Source organism: Macrobrachium nipponense, chromosome 8 (genome assembly GCF_015104395.2).
Source record: "Macrobrachium nipponense isolate FS-2020 chromosome 8, ASM1510439v2, whole genome shotgun sequence".
NCBI lineage: Eukaryota > Metazoa > Arthropoda > Malacostraca > Decapoda > Palaemonidae > Macrobrachium > Macrobrachium nipponense.
The window spans coordinates 53,790,463-53,809,549 of NC_087203.1; the positions used below are offsets into that span (position 1 = coordinate 53,790,463).

Here is a 19,087-nt window from a genome sequence, read left to right on the forward strand (position 1 = left end):
GGGTTGGCTTGTTTAATGAAGTAAAGGATTTGTTGCCTAATACCTTTTACTGACAAAGTACCACCTTTTCTCTCATGAAGAGAGCACCTGAGGATCTTGAAGGAGTACGAGATAGAAAGGCTTCTAAGAGTTGATACTGGGCAGAGAGAAGGATCCTGGGAAGTGGGATAACTTCCAAGGGACCCACCTTGCAAGAGGATCCTCATTTTTGGCTAAAAAGCTACGATCCGGAGCAAGTAGAACTTCTCCTGATGGGAGGAATTCCAACATGACCCGCATCCCTGGATAGAGCCGACAGTTCTGAAATTCTAGCTCCTGAGGCTAGGCTTAATAAGAATAATGTCTTCCTCAGGAGCATTATGAATGTACAAGATGAGTGCAAGTATCTGAAGCTAGTTTGAGGACATCATTTAAGAACCATGAAACTGTAGTAGCCTTTGGAAGGTCTAAGTCTAGCACAGGCTTTAGGGATAGATGTGAATAAGATTTCAGTCAGATCTATCTGAAAACCTACTTGAAAGATTTTCTTCAAAGCCGATTATAGTGGTAATCGTGCTAGCTGCTAAACCTTTTTCAAACAAGGATCTGAAAAAGGATATAGCCAGATTAACTGTCATGGTTGTAGTGTTCGATTCTCTCAAGAAAGATGCTAATTTTTTAACAGCTGAGTCATATATTGTCTAATGGGTTTGACTCTCTCTTATCTGATTCTAGGAAGAGAATATTCTGTGGATCAATATTAGCATCTTTATTAGCCGCAAACTTCATGAAGTCCATAAAGTTAGGGTCTGGAGAATTCCTGAGGAAGCGAACACAGTCCTCATTGTACTGATTGTGATAGCTTGGATTGGGGATCCGTTGAGGTCGGAGACCCAATTCCAGAAGAAGAGGATACCAGTTGCTCTTGGGCCAGTCCGGTGCAATCAGAGCTACTATCCCTTTGAAAGACCTTAGTTTGCTTAGGACTTTCGAGAAGATTCACTGGAGGAAAAACATAAATTTTCTCCTCCACTGATTCCAGTCCAACGACAGTGCGTCCGTGGCATAAGCCAGAGGGTCCAGGTTGGGGCCACATAGCAAGGGAGCTTGTGGTTCGCTTGTGAGGCGAAGAGATCCACTTGGAGACCTGGGACTCTCAGGCTTACCCACTGGAATGACCCGTCGTCTAGAGACCATTCTGATTCCAGAGGAAACTGACCGGGGGACAGGGCGTCTGCTATCACATTTCTTACTCCTGCCAGGTGAGTGGCAGACAGATGCCATTCGTGTTTGTTGCTAAGGCAAAGATGGCTATCATGACATGATTCACATGCTTGGATTTGGACCCTCCTCTGTTGATGCAATGAACTACCACTGCACTGTCCAAAAACTAGCCTTAGATGAGACTTCTTCGGGGGAAGCAGTCTCTTCAAGGTAAGAAATACTGCCATTGCTCCAACACGTTTATGTGGAGCTGGCGAAATTGAACTGACCAAGTCCCCTGAACCTGTTTGAACTGAGAGTATCCCCCCCACCCACCCGGAAACAGGAGGGTCCGTGTGAATGGTTAACACTGGAAGGGGATATGAAGGGGTACTTTCTTGGCTAAGTTCTTTTACTTTGACCAAGGCCGGAGTTGATTGCGGAGGATCTGTGGGTTACTGACAAACTTGTCTCGATATTTGGTGTTTGCTCTGTTTTTTTTGGATCGCCAAATCGATTAAATCTTTCAGCCTTGCCTTCAGGAGGATATCTGTTACCGAAGCAAACTGAAGGGACTACCCTTAGGATTCTCCTGGTTTCTCCTTGACGTTTGTTTTGCATTTGAGAAATTGCCTGACAGATTTTGCTATTTCCTTCCGTTTGGCCAGTGGAATTGACAGATTGTGGGAAGACAAATCCCATTGGATTCCTAGCCACTGAAAACGAGACTCCGGAGTAAGTCTGGATTTCGTTTTGTTTATCTGGAACCCAGATGTTCCAGAAAGTGAACTACCTTTTTGGTGGCTTTGAGACATTCCTCGACTGTTGGTGCCCAGATCAACCAATCGTCGAGGTATGCTGCTACCATGATTCCCTGAGCTCTCAATTGTTGTACAACCACTTCTGCTATTTTTGTGAATACCCTGGGGGCTACATTCAGACCGAAGGGCATCACTTTGAATGAGAATGTTTGATTTCCTAGCCTGAATCTAGGAATGGGCGGAAGTGCCTGGCTATAGGGTAATGATAGTATGCGTCTGTAGATCGATGGAGATGTGACGGCTCCACGCGGAAAGTAAGGTCCTTACTTGCGAGAGGGTAAGCATCTTGAACTTGTCGCAACGAATGAAAGAGTTTAGCTTTGACAAGTCTAAGATTACCCTTCTTTTTGTTGAGCCTTTCTTTGGCACGCTGAATAAGCGACCTTGAAATTTTAGATGCTTGACTCTCGCAATAGCTCCTTTCTGAAGGAGTTCTTCCGCGTAATCTGTCAATTCCTCTGATGGTATCTGGTGGAATGATTTGATTGGAGGAGGATCTTTGATCCAACTCCAACCCAATCCTTTGGACACTATGCTCTGTGCCCAATTGCTGAACCCCACCTGTGGCGGAAGAGGAACAGGCCTACCCTCCCCTCCTTACCTGGGGGGGAGCCTCATGTTGATGGGGCGGGTTTGACCACCACGCCCCTCCTCTGAACTGCCTGCTCCTTGTCGCCCTTCCTGCGCCACGCTGACGAAAGTACCTCTCGCCCTACCTCTCGGCTGTTTGTTTGTAGCCTTGAGCCTCATATGTAGGGTTGAAGGCCGGCGAGATTGCGTAGGAGGGTGGACGGCTGTGATTGATGAGGGACAACAGGAGGATGGGCTGGTTCTGTTTCGAACTAGCAGGTTGTCCTTGTTGGGTAACCGGGACCGCCTGCACCAAATTGCTGCTGTTGCTGGTGTTTCTGATACGGCTGGAACCTCTTACCAGCCTTCTTTGGTTTCTTACCAGCAGTGGGAACGGAATCTTGTTTCCTCTTCGAGGAAATACCCCACCTAGCTCTAAGGCTCTGGTTGAGCCTAGCAGCTTCGTGGTGCACTTCGTTGACAGCGGACTCTGGGAAGAGATCCGCTCCCCACATGCTAGAGGCCAAGAGTCTATTCGGCTCGTGCCTAATAGTACACTCCGGTAGAACATGCTTTCGGCAATTCCTCCTAGCCTGGAAGAAGAAGTCGAAAGCGTCTGTTAGTACCGTCTGGAACTGAGATTTTGCCAAAATCTTGAAACAGCGGTTCCGTAGCATAAGTGAATGGGCAGCCATTCCGTATTATAAGGGAATTGAGGGACCTGCCAAACCTGGTTCGCAGCATCAAACTCTGTCTGGATTAGGGAATCCGGCAGCCTTGGTAGCTTCTCGCCGAACTGGTCCATGGCGCAGTCCGGTTTGAGCTTACCAAGCGTGAACGTAGCTGGCAAGTTCTCCCACAATTCTCCGAAAGCCGGGAAGAGCGGAGGAGAAGTAGACTCCGCCTCCCTCAACTGTGGGATGGGCTCATCCTTGAGACTGCCTGAAGGGACTCTCTACTAATTTCGTGGCGAACGGAAGAGAAACCTCCTCTTCCGTCGCGAAAAAAAATAGTAAAGGGACTCTTGTAGGCCTGGAGTTAGTATTCGTGCACTCCAGTCCTCAAGGCAGTGAACCCATTCCCGCTGAGCATGATCTCTACTATATAGGACAGACTCTCTAGAGATCTTGTCTTCCCTAGTTAGAGCCGTTACAGTCAGCCTAGCATAACCGATGAAAGGCTGCGTCAGACCCGGAGGGTAAAACTCGAAGTCCTCAATCCTCCGAGTTCCACACTCCGGGATAGAGATCATCCCATCCTTGAAAGGAGCGTAGGCAGCTACTCTCCATGGGTTCTCCATGGAGAAAGGCTGGCAGAGAGTCGTATGGCGGGAGTTCTTGGAGAATGCCAGTGCTTGGCACTGGGGAGACTGGAAGAGGAACCTGAGATAGCCCGGCTACTCGGTCCTCATTCTCTCTAACCCTGTTAGAGAGGTCTTGTATCGACTGGCCTGATTGAGACAGAGTGCTCGACAACTGTGCGAACATCTGCTCGAATCTCTGTCCCCAGGGCGGAGACTTGCGAGCCAACCAGCTCGCCCACCTGTTGCATCACCACTGCTGAGAAAGCAGAGGGATCAAAGGTGCTAGGCCCTGCTCCTCCTACCGGCGTAGCCGGAGTGGAAGCGGTGGAGGCGGGAGAAGGCACTGGCTCGGCGGGAGCGCGATTCCTTCTCCCTTAGAAGCCCTTGCTTTCTAGAGCTCTTTGAGTGAGAAGAACTCGGCTTCGCTTTCACCGCGTCGGCGTAGGAAGTCGAAGACTTCCTAGCCGAAGAAGACGAAGACGACTTCCTAGAAGTTGTCTTGGGCAGAGTCTTCGGTTCTCTCTGTCCCTTCACCTTGGGTACAGAGAGAGCGGGAGAGCGGGTAGGGATCTCAAGATCCCAGAAAGCCTTGGAAAGAAGCACTCGAAGAAGGGACAGGAGAAGATCCAGGAGCACCAAGGGAAAGACCTTGGGCGCCCGAACACACCTACCTCAACCAACAAATCCTCTACCCTACCGCCATGGGCTCGATGTTAAGGTCCAGGGCAGCGACGTGCCGGGACCGACTCCTGGGAGGCTACGACCCCAAAGGATTGCTGGAGGTCTTGCTGGATGGAGGCTATCAGAGGGGCCGCGGACAAGGGGTCAAAAAAAAAACGTAACCAGTCGGACTTGCCCGCAGGGAAGATCTGGACGGCCAGCTTCTTATCAAGAATGTAGGGCTGGCCTTTGGCGGCGTTCTTCCCGAAGCCGCCCCACCCACGCTTTTAGGGTGGCGAGGGCGACCTTCCTCACACCAGTAGCCTGAAAGAAAGGCGAGATTAGCTTCTAGTGGCGGAACGGGGTTAACAAACTTATGACTAAGAGTTGTTAGTAAAATGATAAGGAAGCCTATAACAGACTTACCCATCTCCCAGCTGACCGACTAGGTCGTAGCAGATGGCGCAGGCTTCTGGGTGCCAGACGATCATCTCATTGTATGACGTGGCACAGGGGGCGTGAGACCTGCACTCATCGTGGCCGCATGGGTTGTACAACGTCGCGTTGCACGCTGGGACCTGACAGTTGGTAGCCTGTAAGTGGAAAGATACATGAGTACCCAGGTAAACACTTACAGTCTAACAGATGCTCCGCTGGTGCCGGAGCGATAAAGTTAGATTAAACCAGAGCCCCGCCGCCAAAATACGTGTGGTAACAGGTTGGTTGTGTGCCCTAGGCTACTATAGCTCCGCTGTTGGCGGGGACACAAAAGGAAACCAACCAGGAGTGGTGGTAATGGAAACCACGACGGAAAATGGCGGGGATGGTAGATATTAATAATAACATTACACAATTCATTGTAAAATTAGGGTATATCCTTAAAATAATAATAATAATAGAAACCTCTCTCCGCCCGTCTACTAGAAGAGTGCGCGGGTAAGAAGCAAGCTCCCTTCCGGTAGCGGGGGAGGGGGAGAGTGTAAGGATATAGTAGGCAAGCAAACCGACCACTAGTAGTGCCCACCCGCCCGCTAGCGGAGCCAGGAAACTATAACCAAAGGTGCCCGGCTGCGACGGAAGGCTCCTTTCGTATAGCGAGGGAGGTGGCTGAGCAAAACTGCTAGGGGAGGGGGGGAGGAAGGTCTCGGCGTAACACGGCGGGAGTGAGAGAGGGGGGAGGGATGGCCTACTCCTCCCCGCCTCACCGACTACCCGCATGGGAGACCCGGTACTTCATGAGTGGTCGCCCTATACCCCCCGCTGGGAGGAACCCCTGGCCACCTCAGAGTAGGAGAGAAAGAAGGTGACTGAGGTTGTCATGACAACCAAGGGGTCCCCCAGCTCCTCCCTATACCAGAAAGGGAGGGAGGGCAGGGGCAGGGTAGGTGCGATGGAACACGTGACCGCAAGTGGCTAGGCCGCGAGCAACACAACCGTGAGAGGGCCACGTGAACCAGGCTGTACCCATACAAGGAACAAGCACCTAGGCTAGCCTAACACCCTAAATATAATAAATATATACATCGAAAAGATGGAAAAGACACTTTTAGTAAAAGAGAAAGAAGCCCAGGAGGAGGCAGACTGTTCCAAGAAACAGAAGCCTACTCGGAGCCAGCGATAGCCGATGAAGAGCAAGAGCCGGGATGCTGGGCCAAGAATAAAATAATAGCCCTAAATACCAAACTAAGAGATATGGTAGGAGGGCCAACAAGGTAAAACTCGATGTAAAAACAATGAACGTAATATAGTAAGCCCACCCATAAGTATAAGAAGTCCCAGTATGGAGGACCGGGAATTCTTACGAGGCAGCATGGCGCCGCCACGAGACAACCGGGGAACCGTATATGACCTACTTAAGAGGAAAATACTGGTACCCGGAAGATAAAAATGTGGTAAAACATTACTATGAGTTACTTAACTTAGCCGTGGCAATAGCAGAGCGTTCCATGGTAGATTAAAGAGATAAATCCAGAAATAGCACAGCACAAGGAAAAATGCGTCTTGACAGCTAGCGCTAAAAATTAAGGATGTTCGCTAGGGGCGCTGCTGTCCGTGGCGTCCTCTAGTAGTAGTAGTAGCGGCTGCATCGCCCGTTGGTATCAGCTCTCTTGGGGGGATTCTGATTGGAAGTTTCTAATTGGTGATTGTCTCGTGGTAGTGTTCCCCACTCGCCCCTATTATCATGACACTTCTTTTTAAGAGTGAGCGAGTCAGTTTTTACTGACATTTTCTTAATTTGTTTTTCTCTGGTAATTTTAGATTATTTTATTTTACCTAGAAAGAAGGATATTAAGGATCCTTTCATAGGCCGACACGAGCTGAGCCCAGAAATATATTACGTATAGGGTATTTTTATTTTTTGTACATAAAATATGGTACAAATTAAGGCAGCCTTTGTAACTACCGCTCCACGTTGTCAGGGGAGGGTTTTTTAATGTTCGTTCTTGTCCGCCACTGTTCTAATAATATTGTATGTATTCTCATATTACTGTATTATAAAATACTTCAGCAAATCTAAGCCAGTATTCCGCGGAGCGGCCAGTGTTGTGCTTTGAAATCAGCTGATGACGAATACAAGTTTGTTTCGCCATATTTAATGCAATTCTGGGCGAATTCTCTTCCTTCTAGTTAGCATAAAACGAATATCTAAATACTTGCCTTATATGAGACAAGGTCATTTTTCCTTATACAACGTGTTTTTTAGGTGGAAACATGAATTGAATATGTCTCATTGTGAATGTGAACTACTTTTTTTTTCGTTAACAGATTATGTGGCGACATGTATATTGCATAAAAAAATTATGTGATTCCATTCGCAATTCTCCTTTATATCATCGTAATACGAACTTTACGTTATTTATCTCATATCGGCGTGAAACCAACAGTAAAATGTGTTCTTTCAAGCACAGTAGCTTTGATTAAAATGATTTTATCTCAATTTTATCTACTGTTGTGTTTGATGGCATCCGTTTACTGGATTTATCCTTGTTGCCAATGTACGATAATAGTCATTAGCAGCTTGAACAGTTTTCTCATCTTCAGTTATACTAGGTTTAAATTTTAACAATATATTTCCCAATTGATCTTTGATCTATAGCAAATAAAGTTATTACATTAAGATATTTTGGTTCTATTCTACATAACGCCATTCATAACAACTACGGTAATAGTGTACTGTAGTACGATGATTGAAATACAAGCCAAACGGATGTTATCCAATTCGGTTGTACTTAGAAAAAAATAAAAAGTCATTTCTCGTTCGGTTGTTCATGGCTGTCACACGTTCACGCAACGAGTATAACGTTAAAATCATACTTTCATCATTCTCTTTTGCTGTTATTGAACTTATGTAACTAGAAGATGGGATAAAGTTAGGCTAATGTGATTTGGTCTCTCATAAAATCGGACTATCGTAAGACGAATTATCGTAACTTAAACACTACAGCTACCTGTACACTGTATAAACCTTATTATATCTTGACATGCTCTAGACACCCAAAGGATTAAGCTAGGCTTTTTTGTACAAGTAACTTACCCAGCAGATATATACTTAGCTATAGACTCGGTCGTCCCGCACAGAATTTCAAAACTCGCGGCACACGCGACAGGTAGGTCAGGTGATCCACCATTCCCGCCGCTGGGTGGCGGGTCTGGAACTATTCCCGTTTTCTAAGCCATAATTTCTCTGTCGGTTGAACGGACAACACCTATTGTCGTTCCTCCATCTTGGATTTCAACTCGTTTGCCGAGAATTTGGATTGGTTTTTGGTGACGTATTCTGTTTTTTTCTCTGGCTTGGCATACGCTTATTGTGGACTGTTTTTCGACTTTGGTTTGACTACTCTTTCACGATGTCTGACCTAAGGCTTCACTATGTTTAGAGTTTGCAGTAGGGAAGGTTGTAAGGTTAGGCTGCCTAAATCGGCATTAGATCCTCATAGTATTTGCGCTAAATGCAGGGAGAATGAATGTTCTTTTATTAACACCTGTGTTGAATGCGAGAACCTTACGGAGCTTGAATGGAAAGACTTATCATCATATGTTAGGAAGCTTGAGAGAGATAGAGTGAGAAAGGCTTCAGCTAGGTCATCTAGTAGATCTTGCTCTTTAGAACAAGAAGTTAACTCTCCTACTAACGATTTTCCCTTAGCCTCAGCTGCTTCTCCCTGTTCTGAATCAAAGATTCTTCGTCAGAGAGGGAAAATGTAAAAGCTCAATTAAGAAACTTCAAGCTCAGCTACGAGCTCTAAACCAAGGTAAGAGTGGTGATAGGACTTGTGCAGTGTCCCCAGTGCAGTGGAGGGGGCGTCTGACCGGTTCCTCATTGCTCCTAGGCCTAGACCGCTTCCCAAACTCCCAGGACCAGGGAGGAGGAAAGTCGAAAGCCGCAGGGAGGATGCAGAACATCCCCAACGGTCAGGCGTCCCTTCGGCAGATCCTGTTGTAAAGTCCCAGGCTGCCTCGGATTGCCGCAGAAAAGGCGTCCTAAGGGAGTGTTTTTTGGCCTCAGACTCTTCCTCTCCTAAACGAGGATGGAGTTCGGCCTCTCTTTCGCGCCCTTTGAAGAGAGCCTGGAAGGCGCCTAAAGGAGACGCGGCTGATTCCAGCCCAGAGCGTTTTTTCCCGAGGATTGGCCTTCGGGATCTAAGAAGACTAAACAAGAGGAGCCTTCTCTTCAGGATCCTACGAAGAAGTTTTTGGTTAATCTGCAAGAGCAGTTAGCTTCTCTCGTGGGCTCTTTTGCTAGGACTCGACAAGGAGGGAAGGATTTTGTTCGCTCCCTTGTTAAGGAGTTGCCGCTAAGCACCCCTCTTCGTATAGGAGAGAACCCTCACGATCTCCAGGGCGTTTATCGCCTTCGTCGAGAGACTCGTCTGATAGGAGTTGTTCTCCTGAGAGAAGAGTCCTTTCGCCCTATAGGCTGTCTTCCCCGAAGCGCCCTCTGAGACGCCGCGAATCGAGCAGAAGTCTCGATCGGTTTAGGGTTTAAGGAACCGGAAAACCGATTTAAGTATCAGGATCCTTTGGGTCTGCAGGACCAGGAGCCAGACAGGCGCAAAGAGGCAGCAAGACGCAAGAAAGGGCGTCAAGAGCCTCTCAGATCACAGGATTCAGGACGTCAGGATTCTGCTAGAAGGCAGGAATCAGGACGCCATGAGCCAGGACGCCAGGAGTCAAGACGCCATGAGTCAGGGCGCCAGGAGTCAGGGCGCCAGGAGTCAGGGCGCCAGGAGTTAGGACGCCAGGAGGCAGGACGCAGGAGTTACGTTAGGCGTCAAGTGTTAGGGCGCCAAGAGCCTGTTAAGCGTCAGGAATCAGGACGCGGGGATCTTTTCAAGCGCCCTGAATCAGGGCGCCAGGAGCCTAGCAAGCGCCACGAACCCGGCGAACCTAGACAACAAGAGTCTAGTAGGCGCAAGAGTGTTTCCGACAGGCAGGAGCCTCACTCTTCGTATAGAAGTGCTAATGTTCAGCGCTCCCCTTCTCGGGAAAGGAGTTCTTCTCCCGGGAAGAGCCAGATCACTCCCAAACGGTCTCCTTCTGGATCAGTTGGACCAGGTATCGGAAAGACGAACGAGCCAGTAGATGTAGCAGTTTCTGACTACAAGAGACTTTCTCTTTTGCTGCTAAAGGAGTTCGGAGACTCCCTTCATCCTGCGGACCCTCCTTCACCAGGATCGTTGATGTCTAGCACAAAAGCCCTCAAAGTCGTCTTCCTTCGTCAAGATGCGCCCCGCTCTTTGTATGAAAAGGCATTAAAGACTTTTTCAGAGTGGTTGACTTCCAGAAGGGAAGCGGGCAAGACAGTTTTTTTCCTGCCCTCCTTCCAAGTTAACAGGCAAACCAGGAAGGTGGTACGAGGACCAAAGAACCTATGGGGTTAGGCCTTCCTTCTTCCGCAGATGCGGATTTTGCTTCCTTAGTGGACTCTTCTAGGAGGAAGTCTTTGCTTTCTGCTAAGGCAACTTGGGGCATGTGTGAGCCTAGACCACCTTCTAAAGGGCCTCTTTAAAACCCTAGAAGTCTTCAATTTTATGGACTGGGCTTCGGGAGCTTTAGCGAAGAGAGCTCAGGACACTGACTTTGTTTCCAATGGAGGAACTTTTCGAGCGTCCCTGGCTTGCCTGGACAGAGCGGTTCATGGGAACGGTTTCCGTTTGAAAGTTGCCTCTCTTTTTGGAACGGGAGTATTAAAGAAGAGATCGGTCTTTAGCTCTTTCTTAGCAAGAGCAGTATCACCTTTGCAAAGGACATCTCTTCTTTTTGCACCGTTATCCCCGCACCTATTTCCACAAGAGACTGTTAGAGAGGTTTCTAAATCTCTTACGGAGAAGGCAACTCAGGATCTCCTCACGCACTCAGCCAAGAAGTTTAGGCCGGCAGTGCCTATAGAGAAAAAAGAGAGACCCTCTTTTCTACAGCCCTTTTGAGGTGCCTCCTCTTCTAGAGCCCCTCTTAGAGGTCGCAGACCAGATAGAAGGAGTAGACCATCTAGAAGGTCCTTCGGGAAGTCTAAGATATGAGCAGGAAGTCCTCCAGACGAAAGTAGGCGCCAGACTACTCCACTTTGCCAAAGTCTGGGCGCAGAAGGGAGCGGACTCTTGGTCCCTCTCTATCCTGAAAAAAGGATACTTGATCCCCTTCAGGAAATCCTCCCTTGACGACAACTCCAAGGAGTTGCGCAAGATACTCGGATCCAGTCCGAAAGCTTGCTAATTTTGCAAGCAGTGGAACATGAATGATTTCCAAAGGAAGCGGTAGAACTGGTTCAAGATCTCCAGTCTCCAGGATTCTACAATCGGCTATTCCTGGTACCGAAAGCATCGGGGGGATGGAGACCGGTTCTAGACGTTCAGTGCCCTGAACTTTCTTTTGTATTGAAGAAGAAATTTTCAATGGAGACGTCTTCCTCTGTTCTATCTGCTCTTCGTCCAGGGGACTGGATGGTGTCCCTGGACCTTCAGGATGCGTATTTCCATGTGCCAATTCATCCGGCAGCAAGGAAGTACCTGAGGTTCATGTTCCAAGGGAAAGTGTTCCAATTCCGAGCGATGTGCTTCGGACTTTCGACTGCCCCCTCAAGTCTTTACGGACATCATGAAGAATGTAGCTTATTGGCTACATCTGGAAGGGATCAGGATCTCGTTATATCTGGACGATTGGCTAATAAGAGCCAGCAATCGGAGAAAAAATGTCTGGAGGACCTATTAGTTTACTCTAAAGTTGACAAAGTCCCTAGGGACTTTTAGTAAATCGTGAGAAAATCCACAGCTGACTCCCCCAGCAGAGTATTGTCTATCTGGGGATTCAGATGGATTCTCGGGATTTTCTAGCGTATCCGTTCGCAGGAAAGGAGAGAACGCTGCTTAGAAAAGGTGGCAGTCTTCTTAAGGAAAGAACATTGTTCCGCGAGGGAATGGATGAGCTTACTGGGACCCCTCTCCTCGATGGAACAGTTCGTTTCCTTAGGAAGACTACACCTACGACCCCACCTTCAATTTTATCTGAAGGAGAAGTGGGATTGGAAGTCCAACAATCTAGGAGATACATTTCCAATCTCGAAAGGGATCAAGGAGAATATCCGTTGGTGGTTAGATCCACAGAAACTAAGCAAGGGAATCTCCCTTCGCTTACAGAACCCTCACCTAGCGTTGTTTGCAGACGCCTCAGATTCAGGGTGGGGAGCGACCCTAGGTTCGGAAGAAGTGTCAGGCACTTGGGAAGGAGAACAAGTGTCCTGGCCACATAAACAAGAAAGAGCTAACAGCCATTCATCTAGCTTTGGTTCATTTCGAGGAACAGGTCTCAGGTCTGGGGATTCAGATTCACTCGGACAACACACAGCCCTCGCTTATATAAAGAAACAAGGGGGACGCATTCCTTTTCCCTGTACGAATCAGCAAAGGATCTGCTGATTGGGCTCAGGAAAGGAAGATCTCTCTCCTCACAAGGTTTGTGCAGGGAGAGAAAAATGTCCGGGCAGATCTGTTAAGCAGAAAAGAACAAGTCCTACCCACGGAATGGACTCTCAATCCTCAGATTTGCCAACAACTTGGCATCTGTGGGGAAGGCCCAATATAGACCTGTTCGCGACCAACAAGAATCACAGATTAGAGACCTATTGCTCCCCGATCTCGGATCCTCAAGCAGTAGCAGTAGACAGCTTTCTGCTAGATTGGACGGGCTTGGACGCATACGCCTTCCCTCCTTTCAAGATAGTTAGGGGAAGTATTGAGGAAGTTCGCTTGCTCGGAAGGAACAAGAATGACCCTCATCGCTCCCTTCTGGGCCGGCTCTCGATTGGTTCACAGAGGTGCTGGAGTGGTTAGTGGGGGGAAAAAAAAATTTTCCAAGATCGCTTCCACTAAGGAACGATCTTCTCAAACAACCCCACTTCGACAGGTTTCACAAAAACCTCCCCGCTCTAAGTCTGACCGCCTTCAGACTGTCGAAGGACTTGTCAGAGCAAGGGGCTTTTCACGAGAAGTGGCGAAGGCTATTGCAAGAGCCAGAAGAGTCTCCACTTCTAAAGTATCAGTCGAAGTGGGAAGTTGTTTAGAAGATGGTGTAAGGGAAAGAAAATATCCTCTTCCAGTACCTCTGTAACTGAAATTGCAGAGTTTCTCCTATATTTGAGAAAAAGACTGTAACCTGGCAGTTTCAACAGTGAAGGGTTACAGAAGTATGCTGGCCTCAGTTTTTCGACATAGAGGAATAGATCTGACGAATAATAAAGATCTTCATGACCTTATTATTCTTTTTGCGTTAGCAACAGCCAAGAGAATTAGCGAGTTGCAAGCTTTGGAGGTAAAGTGGGGTGGGGTTTAAGAAGGATTCAGCGATTTGCTCCTTTAAACCATTTTTTTCTAGCAAAAAATGAAAATCCCTCAAAGCCTTGGCCAAGAAGCTTGAGATAAAAGGACTATCTTCATTAACAGGGAGAGAACTAGAAAGGACTTGTGTCCAGTCAGGGCACTCAAGTTCTACCTGGAGAAGAAGAAGTTGCTGAAAGGTACAGAAGAAAGTCTTTGGTGCTCTGTAAGAGATCCGAAAAGATCGATTTCTAAGAACGCCCTTACATACTTCATAAAAGATGTAATAAGGGAAGCTCACCTTAAGTGCGAGGAAGAGCATCTCAAGGTTCTCAGAGTGAGAGCTCATGAAGTGAGAGCCATAGCTACGTCTATGGCATTTCACAAAACATGGTCTCTTCAGGCTCTTATAGAGTCGACATTTTGGAGATGTAATTCGGTGTTCGCCTCGAATTCTAAGAGACTTACGTTAAAATTTCGTACGAAAAGTGCTTTGCTCTGGGAGCGTATGTTTCGGCGAATTCAGTGCTGGGAGAAGGGGCTGAGGCTAATCCTTCCTATTTAGTTTAGTGCTTAAATTACTTTTATTGGTGGTTGTTTTTATTGGTTAATTGTCAGAGGGAATAGGGAACCCTCTTACAATTCATAGATTATAACAATACTAACATGGTCAGGTGATCGGGATTGGCTTCAGTGCTCTTTGTGATTTTTTAATAACCTTAACTCTGTCATGTAAGAGGGCGAGTCTCCATTGATATGACAAAAGGTCAAGGCTCTACCATGTAAGTGGGTCAGCCCCATTGGTACGATCCAGTATAGGCTCTGTCGCGTAAGCGGGCTAGCCCCCATTGACACGATCCAAAGAGTTATTCAACCATAGGTTCATTCCTCGTTGAAACTCTTGAGGCAAGCAGGCTCATCGACAGTAGTCATGAAGTCTTCAGCCCAATCAGGTAGGAAACTATGGATTATGTTATCCAAGAACATAGGTTGTTTTTTCCCTGTTTTTTTAATGTATTTAGTTTAAGGTATTATTTTGTTTTTAGCTGTCTCTTGCCCGCCACCAAGGGTGCCAATCAGCTAAGTATATATCTGCTGGGTAAGTTACTTGTACAAAATTGATATTGTTAAGATACAATAAAGTTTTGTACATACTTACCTGGCAGATAATACGATTAATGGCCCACCCATCCTCCCCTCAGGAGACAGGTGGAAGAGAAATTATGGCTTAGAAAATGGGAATAGTTCCAGACCCCGCCACCCAGCAGCGGCGGGAATGGTGGATCACCTGACCTACCTGTCGCGTGTGCCGCGAGTTTTGAAATTCTGTCGGGACGACCGAGTCTATAGCTAAGTATATATCTGCAGGTAAGTATGTACAAAACTTTATTGTATCTTAACAATATAATTTTCACTTTACAGTATTATAATGCTATAATGTACTGTACAGTACTACTATACAGTAAATTCTATAGTACTATACTGCATAAATAATATTTTAACTTTTATCGCGCCATTGTGGGATTACGGCTCCTTTGACTGGTTCTAGAGTTTCGAAAGAAGGTGAGCAATGGCCGTAGGCTTTAAAATCGCTTAGCGTCGAAAATCACTTAGTGCGGCGGCCAGGAACGGAACCCCTGCCGCTAACCGAGGGCCGCCACTGTATAGGTAATTGGATATTAAATCATATTTAAAGTGTAATATTTGTGAATATGATTATTCATGCTTTAATATATAAATAAAAAAGTTTTAAATTTTGTATCAGAAAATTGTCTTTTACATGTAGTCTGAATGAGAATCTAATTAACCTTAGTGTATTGTAACAATAAAGATCCAAATTTGTTTTTAATCCTTGTGCTATTTCAGTCTGTATCCTACATATATTTACATATACAGTAGTCCTCCTCTGTTCTTGAATTTGGTGATATAAAAGGTTCCTTTAATTTGTGAATGTTACAACATTTTGCTAAATTGGTAAATTTTGAAATCAGACAATAGAATTGGTGATGAAAAAGTTGAAGAAAATATATATTTGTATGAGCATTTTTATGGTACAAGGAGTTACTGTTCTTTATTTTTATGACAGAATGTCAATTCATTAGAACTTTCCCAGAATCTTTTTATTGATATGTAGAATAAAACACCCCTAGTAATTCCTAATATGTAATAAAATCACTGAACAAGGAAGGGCCAATTTAGAGACTGAAGTCTTGCTTTTGGTGTACGTAAACCTTTTGTGTATTGGCATTTTATATATAAGTAGTACGTAGTTTGTAATTGAGAGATGGGTTTAAGTACATGTAACATCCAACAGGTAATGTATTGCAGACTAAAGTATTCCTTCCTAGATCATGCTCTCTCCTTAATGAGCCATGTGAGTCAGAGTGGGGAGAAGAAATGTGTTAACTACTCATTGATGGTTGCAAGAGTATATTGCCCCTTAGTATAAATTGGTAGGATTCTAAGAGTTCTGAATTATTAATGCTCTGTAACAATGTATTGGTAAACAATGACATGGATGTACAGTATTTGTTTATACGTAAATGTTTCAAATTGATCACTTAATATGTTATTTATTTTTTTTTTTCAAGTGTAATGCCCTCGCTTCCCTGCCACTATCCAAGAATTACCAAGTGCCCCAATGCTACCTTCAAGTCTAGAAAGTATAAACTCTCATTCACCGTCTTCATCACTTAACTTCTTCTCAAAACTTTTGAGAAAAGGGGATTCTTGTGGAAAAACGAAAGTTGGTTCTCTATCCGAGTCTACATTTTATCAGGTATAGTTCCCTCTCTTAATATGAGTTAAACTTTAGTCTTAGATACTGTACATTTATTTATTATTTGATATTTTGTAAATTAAAAGTAATTTATCTTCAAATTTAATAAAAACATTTTCTTTTGCAGTAAACTGCCTTGCTGTGATCATTATTCTTGATATGTATTGTAGTAGTACTAGTATATTATATTCAGTTGTGTGGATTATCCAAATTACTACTTACTGGCATGTTATATGATATGTAAATCAGTTGAAATTAGTGGGGTAATTAGTTAATGATACTGAATTTTGTAAAGCATTGGCATTTCTTTGAACTGTTTATACAAGTAAGCAGAAAGAATTCCATACATACCATACTTTCTGGCATACAGGTCAATTGTTTTCCCTAAAAATGTCAACAAACTGCTTTACATGGCTGATATTATGTTAAGAGAATCAGAAAAAGAGTAGAAAGGTAGATTTTAGGGGAGGTGGAAAATTTTTATTAACGGGAGATAGTATACAGTGGTACCTCAGGATACGAAATTAATCCGTTCCGAGGCGGCCTTCGTAACCTGAGATTTTTGTATCGTGAACCGCATTTTACATGTAACTTGCCTAATTTGTTTCAAGCCCTACAAAAACACCCCAGTAAATTTTATAGTAAAGCTAAATTGACAAATAAACAATGAAATACGTATAATAATTTGGACCATTCAATACCTAACAACTTTTATTGTAGTACGTACCTGTAAATAAAAGTGTATTAGTGTACATGGTACAAGAAACTACTTAACATGTACGTACATATGTAGTAAAATGTGGAACCTAACCTTACTTTTCGAGTGAGGCGATCTCCGAAAGTGGCGACAGAGGAGGAGGACAAATGGCAGAAAACATGAACACTTAACTTTACGAAATACATTAAAAAATGGCAGAAAACATTAACACTAAACTTTACGAAACACATCAACAAATGTCAGAAAACATTAACACTTGATTATCTCCATCTTTGTTCTCCATAGAAAGCATCCTCTTCTTTCCATGAACTCAGCACATTCTTGGGACCAATGGCTAATAACGTAAGTAATTAAGTTCAAACACAACACGACAAAGTAACTTTGTCAACGATCTTCAACGTCTCTTGTTTTTTAAATTTACCTCTGTACTTGTCGTAACGTATTCTTCATTTGGACTGAAGATGAACCCAGGGAAGGGTTCGAAAGCTTTCTGTAAAGTCTTCAAAATTATACACAGACTTTTTACACTGTATTATTGTGGACCCTTTAGAACAAAGTAACTTACAGTACAACTCAAGTGAAATCCCTAACACGAATTTACGTTAACCCTCTTACGCTGACTGTACGTATTTTACGTCGACATTTTTTGTCTCCCGTGTGCCGACTGGACGTATTTACGTCGACTTACAAAAGTTTTTTTTAAATTCGCGGAAAAATACTATAGGCCTACCAGCCTAAAACTTTTGAATCACGCGCCTGGGGGATGCTGGGAGTTCACGGATCAAGGTGTTGTTTTGTTTTACAATCGTTACGCAGGTGCGCAAGCGCGAATTTCTTTCTTGCCGCACTAAAAAAGTATCTGTGACACATCTCGGAAATTATTTCGTCACTTTGACATAATTTTTGTACCATTATAAATTAGCCGTTACATGAAGTATTATATATGAAAATGTGTGCATTTTTATGTAGAATACAACAATAAAATACTCATGATTGTAGCTTTTATCAGTTTTGAGATATTTTCATATAAATAACGATAATTGCCAAAATTTCAACCTTCGGTCAACTTTGACTCTACCGAAATGGTGGAAAAACGCAATTGTAAGCTAAAACGCTTATATTCTAGTAATATTCAATCATTTACCTTAATTTTGCAACTAATTGGAAGTCTCTTGTACAATATTTCGATTTATGGTGAATTTATGAAAAAACTTTTCCTTACGTCCGTGCGGTAACTCTTCCGAAAAAAATCATACATGCGATTGTGGTAATGTTTGCACCATTTTAAAATTAGCCGTTATATAAAGTTTTATATATGGAAATGTGCTGCAATTTCATGCACAATACAACTAAAAACAACCCATGGTTGTAGCTTTATCAGTTTTGAGATATTTTCATATAAATAACGATAATTGCCAAAATTTCAACCTTCAGTCAACTTTGACTCTACCAGAAATGGTCGAAAAACGCAATTATAAGCTAAAACGCTTATATTCTAGTAATATTCAAGCATTTACCTTCATTTTGAAACAAATTGGAAGTCTTTAGCACAATATTTCGATTTATGGTGAATTTATGAAAAAAATAAAATTTTCTTTACGTCCGCGAGGTACTAACTCTTCCGAAAAAATCATACGTGCGATTGTGGTAATGTTTGCACCATTTTAAATTAGCCGTTACATAAAGTTATATATGAAAATGTGCGCAATTTCATGTAGAATACAACTAAAAATAATTGAAGGTTGTAGCTTTTCTCATTTTTGAAATATTTGCATATAAATCACGATAAATAGAAAAAAAAACCATGTTCGGTCAACTTTGACTCTACCGAAATGGTCGAAAAACGCAATTGTAAGCTAAAACTCTTACAGTCTAGTAATATTCAGTCATATATCTTCATCTTGAAACAAATTCGAAGTCTCTAGCAAAATATTTAGATTTATGATGAATTTTAAAAAAAATCTTTCCTCCCTTCCGCGCGCGGATTCCCTCCGCCACAAATCTCCGAAATACGTACGTCCCATTCTCGGAATATTTGCTCCATTTCATATTAGGCATTCATAGAGTTTAATATATGAAAATGTGTGCAATTTCATGCAGAATAAAACGAAAAATATTTGAAGGTTGTAGCTTTTCTTATTTCTGAAATAATTGCATATAAAAAATATATATATAAAAAAATTTGACATTCGGTCAACTTTAACTCGTCAGATATGGTCAAAAACTGCAATTGTAAGCTAA

The 19,087-nt window shown here is 44.0% G+C and overlaps 1 protein-coding gene across 1 annotated transcript in view; it reads left to right on the top strand.

Moving 5' to 3' along the window:
• LOC135222783 (myeloid differentiation primary response protein MyD88-like) overlaps positions 1-19,087 on the top strand; it is a 467,144-nt gene that overhangs the window by 379,621 nt on the left and 68,436 nt on the right. The window contains 2 exon segments of the mRNA XM_064261052.1: positions 8,820-8,827; positions 15,941-16,128. Coding sequence (XP_064117122.1) covers positions 8,820-8,827; positions 15,941-16,128 — 196 coding nt within the window.